The 6,000-nt window shown below is 50.5% G+C and overlaps 1 protein-coding gene across 2 annotated transcripts in view; it reads right to left on the minus strand.

Annotated features, from left to right (window-relative positions):
* The window catches only part of DGCR8 (DGCR8 microprocessor complex subunit), a 36,031-nt gene extending 31,778 nt beyond the window's left edge, over positions 1-4,253 (minus strand). For both annotated transcript variants that reach the window (XM_006875820.1, XM_006875819.1), the window contains exons 1-3: positions 3,250-4,253; positions 2,645-2,804; positions 28-170 (exon numbers count right to left, since the gene is read on the minus strand). In XM_006875820.1, coding sequence (XP_006875882.1) covers positions 28-170; positions 2,645-2,804; positions 3,250-3,972 — 1,026 coding nt within the window. In that variant the 5' untranslated portion in view covers positions 3,973-4,253. The remainder of the gene's footprint in view (positions 1-27; positions 171-2,644; positions 2,805-3,249) is intronic.
* Positions 4,254-6,000: the final 1,747 nt, after the last annotated feature.

A 6,000-nucleotide genomic window follows, 5' to 3' on the forward strand; every position in this document is an offset into this window, starting at 1 on the left:
GAAATTCATTACTGATGCATCCCCTACCCGTATGCTTCCCGTTCCCAAGAAGTATGGCCTGGACCAGGTGACCACCCGAGACTCTCTGTGCAGGTACACGGGGACTCCGGAGTTATGGAATGTCATGATCCACCCGTCAGGCAATGGCTCTGTAGGTGGGCGGCCACGACCTTCACAGAAGAGAAGAAAATCCTAAAATAACTCCAAAAACAATTCCTGTTGACATGCTGTCTTACAAAGCAGGACATGTAGCAGACAAAAACAGAACACCCAACCCAGTGCTGAAAAGATCCCTCCAAGGAGCGCGGCAGTAGAAGCGCATATGGCCCACCCCACCCTGCCCCCTCCCTCCATCAAGCATTCTCAGCCCCCACCAGCCACCAGGCACTCCGCTCATGGACTTGTTTGAGTCTTCCCCTCAGGATCGAAGTTCTGTGAAAACAAACCCCACCCTGCTGATCCCCTGGCCTAGGTCCTCTGTCTGACATGTGGTGGAAACACATGTGTTCAACACATGAAAGAGTCCTCACTAGGGTGAGCTCACCACCTTGTCTTGTGACTGGGGGGCATGAGAACCATGGGCCTTAGCCCCCTGCCAGGCAGTATGGGCACTAGAGCTGCCTGTGTGGCCCATGGATGGCCAAAGGCATCCTAGGAGCAGAAAGCTTGGCTGCTCGCTTTTGACCAACGGTGAGTAGCTCTGAGCGGTATACTCTCCTCAGAATAGAAAACACTACTTCTGAGTCATAAGTATATAAAATTGGATTTCAGCCATTTAACTCCATTGCCTGTTCTTTCCTTATTCCCAGCTTTTATGGACCAGTCACCAAAACAGTGTTTACAACTGCTTGACACTCTGACAGAACTGGGTGCCAAAAATTCACCATGCAATGATTTAACTGAAACCTAATTTTCTCACAGGGATTAGGAGCAGATTAAGCATTTAGAAACAAAAGTGAAATCTAAGAAGAAAATCTAGACATTGCTTAAAGTGTCAGTGCCTCACAGGAAAGGTACTGGCACCCCTGGCAATCTCAGCTTAGCGGACCTCGACAGCCTTGCACCCAGGACAGCTGAGTAGAGACGAGCCGAGAGGGAGGCTGACACAGCCAGCCTTCTGGAGCAAGCACAGCTGGGCAGCAGTCCACTGATACTTTCGAGCACTCTCTTTCCTTAAGTGAGGTCCAAGACAGCACTGCCTTTTGCCAGATCTGGGCTAAGTCAGAAGAAGCAAATGCACTACTGGGGCCAAAACATAAACGGGAGCACAAGTTCATATCCAGGCCTCCACATGTGGCCTTCCAAGCCCTCTGGAGAGCCTGGTGGACTAGCAGCCTAAGCAACAGGCCTAAGAGGTTCTAGGCAGGAAAGCCGAGCTGCTGGGCTGGTTGTGGGGCCAAGGAGAGGGACTGCAGACAGCTAGGCATGACAGTGCCCAGCTAAGTGGAGTGGCATAGTAAGTCAGGTTTACTGCTAACAAGCAAGCTGCTCAAGAGCAACCTAGGAAAATCTGCTCCACAGTAGAGTGCTGACACTACAGAGTAAACCTTTCAAAACTACCAGGGTACTCACCCCAAGTCCCCAGTGTCCCACTTGCTCAAACAGTAGCTGACAGAGTCACCTGACATCCAAGCTGCTGACCCATCAGTAGCCCACTGAACACACCATATACCACCCTCCCCTGGCTCTCCCACTCTACCTTCCTACCCTTTGCACCCACATGCTCAGTCCTAGGTCTCATCTGTGTGCCCATGAATCCTCCATGTCTCCTTAGCTCCACTCTCCATTGCCCCACCCCAAACCCTCAGTCCAACCAGGATGCTCTCAGTCCCCCACACCTGTACCTCCCTAACCTTCAGTGCATCCCAATTTCTTCTTCCTGCTGACCAAATGCAGGGCCTCTAGCCTGTATCTGTGAGCACACGCACTTCTCCCGCAGGAGCGCCTGCTGCTTGCCTCAAGCCCACTCTACCCGACAGCTGTCAGAGTGACACTTTCAAACACAATTCTCCTGGCTTCCCAAGGAGCCCTATGGCGAAGTGCTTAAGCACTCTGCTACTAACCAAAAGGTCAGCAGTTCAAACCTACCAGCTGTTTCTATGAGAGAAAACAACCAGTGCTGGTGATCCACTCCCATAAAGATTTATTTACAGCCTCAGAAACCCTATGGGCAGTTCTGCTCTGTCCTGAAGGGTCATTAGGAGTCAGAATCAACTTGATGACATACAATAACAGGAGTGGCTTCCCACGCTTGGTATAAAACCCAGAGTCCCAAGTACCATCAATGTCATCTGACTGAGCAACCCTAACTCTGGCCTCTGACATTCTCACTGCCAGTCTTTTACTAGGCTCAGCCCCAGTGACCCCTCCCTCCCTCAGGGTCCCCCTGTCCATGTCAGCTCCACTCCTCTGCAGCACATGGGCCCACTCGAGTTTTTGCAGCACAGACTGCAATCTGCATTGCCGGTTAGGCACCTGGTGCTTCCTTAGTTCCTGTCTGTTCTCCCTTCATCAGAGGAGAGGCCTTGAAGGGCCCAGCAACGCAAACCCACACCCACTGAGACCACTGCCTGACACCCCAGAGGGCTGGAGAAGCATTCTGTAACAGAAGCACTGGAGATGATGCTTCTGGCCACTGACTTACTTTTGAGCACTGTTTTAATCTTGGTCAACATTGGCTGCACACTTGTCTCCCCATCGGATGGATGGTCACTGTCTCCTCCATATTTTTCCTCCATACGTCTCTTTTTCGGAGCACATAAGCCCTCTTCCAGCAGAGCATCCACATCATTGTCAAAATCATCCTGCAAAACATGCTGTTAAGATACCACAACGACAGGCCTTTTGCCTCAAGGACAGAAGCAGGACTTCTTGCATCCGGGCCAGCCTAGCAGACATGGACCTGGGGTGCTTTGGGGGGTGGGGGTGGGGGGAGGACACCCTAGGTGTGCCTTTATGGTACATGAGCACCTAAAAAGCAAATGGAATGAAACCAACAACTAAAGCCAACATCCCAACCAGTGGTTTCCAGAAACACCTTCCAACTCAGATTTGGGAAAGGTGGCATAAAGCTTTTCATTCAACATTTAAGACCTCGACTACATCCCACATTAATATTATTCCACCTCATATATTTGTGTGTTTTTTCCTATCTCCCTACAACGTCAGCTTTTGAAAGATGCTGTGATTTCCAAACATCTCTCTTTGGGTTTTACTAAAAGCCTTCCAGGGGAGGGGTTACCGACATACCTCATAAGAGAAATTCAAGGCCTCTTCATCCACTCTGTCTCTTTGAACGATCGCTTTAGCCGTGAACCCGCCTGCTCCTTCTTCATCTAGCTCCAAATTGTCAGTAAAATCTTCTAACTCATCGAGCACTGCATACTCCACTCTCTTTTCCTGATCCAGCTCATTCTCCTCATCCTTCTTATCAGCACTCTCACCCCCTAGGCCTACCCCATTACCAACACTCCCACCAAAAGAACAAGCATGCATGTCTCCACTGAGAGGACTAAGGACCAAACCGCATTCGGCCCGAGTGCTGCGCTCCACTCCTGTGTACAGCACCTTCCTGTCCTTACTCCTGCAGCTCTCAGTAAAGCTCACGCTAATCTTTACATCCTTAAGCAACTTAAGATCGGGGGAGAATTTCCGGACCGCAGGTGCGTGCCGGGCAGTGCGTGGGCTGTGACCACTACAGTTCGGGTCTATGAGGAGGCGGCCCTTAGAGAAGGATCCTTTGGAGAGAAGAGATGCTCCGTAGAAGTTGAATGGGTCCTCAGCAGGGGGGTCGGACTGTCCATCACCACCAGAGCCAACGTCCATTACCTCTGCATCACTGGACGTTTGCAGGGGAGGTGGTGGAGACTGTTCACGGGGCAGCACTTGGAGGGGGCAACAAGATCGGTTCTCCATCATCGCTTCTCCTGCGGCCTCACGCGGGAGAGGAGAGGGACTCTCATATGTCTCCATATTAAAAGCAGTAAAACTATGTTAAAAACTGGAGTTTTACGAACCCTTACATAAAGCTACTGGCTAACATGCACAAGTCCATCGAGACCCGGGTGCCGTCCTGCCCGCGCTGCACACGCTGGCGGCTTAGTCAAGCTGGCCACATTGCTCTTTTCATTAATGTAGACAGCTTTTAGAACCACTGCCTCAATTATTGGAAATCACAATGCACTCAGCTTAAATGACTGACGACTAAGCGAGTCTGTCTTCGTGCCAAAGTGGCGCCTTTCTTCTTCCACCTGCAAAGAAATTCAAAAACATGGTCACAAAAAGACAGAAAGCTCCTGCTCTCCTGGTACGGAATTCAGAGCAACAGTGACTTCAAAGAACACTGCCTAAGAGAATCTGTGAGGAGTCAGAATCAACTAACTACACTTCTTTATTTTCCTTAAGAACCTCAATTATGATTGAAGCTCAAGGTTAACCATATTATTAACCATTTTAACCCTTAATTCAAGAACACAAAAACACTAATCAGGCTCATGAAAAAAATTAATAACTTACAATAAACCTCACCTCACCACACTACTGACTCAGGTTATCAGGTAAGTAGGCATGTGATTCCAGAACACACATACCAAGTACATGGCCTCCCTCAGGCCATTAGAGCAACATCAATCCACTCACCTGCAAGGGCTGGCTCAGTCAGAGGGCAAGCACGAGACCCTTGGCTCAGCTCTGCGGCACTAGGGGCCTCAGAGGTATAGCCGGGTGCTCTGCTACCCCTGGGACACCTCAGGACTCTCCTGGGCCCACCAGGTAGCAGGCATGTGGATGAGAGACAGAGATGCAGGGTGCTGAGGTCATGAGGTGAGAACATGGTTTGGCTCCTAGGAGAAGAGGGGTAGGGGGAGGGGCTGTGGAAGGGTGGCCTGACTGAGGCTTGTGGGAGGAACCACAGGAGACAGAAGGCACCCTGAGGACCATAGGGAGCCTGGTTCCATACTGGGGCAATAAGGAACCACCAATGGCTAAACAATTCTGGGGCCACAAGTAGGTCCCTACAGTGGAGACAGACAGTAATGTGCCTAAAATGGGCGGGGGTGGGGGGAGCAGTCCACTGGGCCAGAGGACAAAGGTGCAAGAAGCTCAGGCAACAGAACTAGAAGAGGCAAAAGGTCAAGAGTGGTAACAACAGAAGGGGACAGCCCTGCTGACAGATTACCGTTGGAGGAGAGGAGAGAAGAGGGATGAAGCAAAAGGCAGCTTCTCCCCAGATGGGTACTTGTGCTCCAGCATCTAGGTGGAAGCAGGGGAAAGGAAGTTGGACAGACCCTCCGGGCAGGCCTGTCCAACAGGTGCGGAAGCCACAGTCCAAGATAGGAAGAGCCAAAATGCATCAGTGAGGAGACAGTCACCAAGACCACCCAGAGAGGGACCTAGACCAATAAGAAGGTTGAAGGCAAACTCTAGGAAACTTTATCACAGAGGAAGCACAAAGAAAGGGATGGCTGAGAAGGCAGCAAGGTTCGGGCGAGGGTTGGGGGAGCAGTCCTCAGAGCTGGGAGAAGACACACATGGACATGTCACACACTCCCCCTCCATGCACACAGCCATCTGCATGTACATGCCATGCACATGGGTACAGACACAAGCATACACACACGTGGCAACAAGATCAGGGAAAGAATAGGAGGTCGCAAAGATGACATGCTTCAGAAGTTTGCAGGAAGGACTAGAACACGGCTGCATTTAGAAGAGAATACAACATAAAAACAAATATGTACCGACTATTCCACAAGGAGCTCTGGTAGTGTAGTGGTTACAAATCGGGCTGTGAACCTTAAGGTCAGCAATTTGAAACTACCAGCTGTTCCAGTGGAGAAAGATGAGGCTTTCTGCTCCCATAAAGATTTACAGCCTCGGAAACCCTGTACAGGGTCACTATGGGTCGGAACTGACTCCAGGGAACATAACAACAACAAAAATCCACTTGGAGGGAGACAAAACCACGAAAAGACCCCCTCCCACTGGACAAAGTGGAAGGAA

Source organism: Chrysochloris asiatica, unplaced genomic scaffold (assembly GCF_000296735.1).
Source record: "Chrysochloris asiatica unplaced genomic scaffold, ChrAsi1.0 scaffold00340, whole genome shotgun sequence".
NCBI classification, from domain to species: Eukaryota; Metazoa; Chordata; class Mammalia; order Afrosoricida; family Chrysochloridae; genus Chrysochloris; species Chrysochloris asiatica.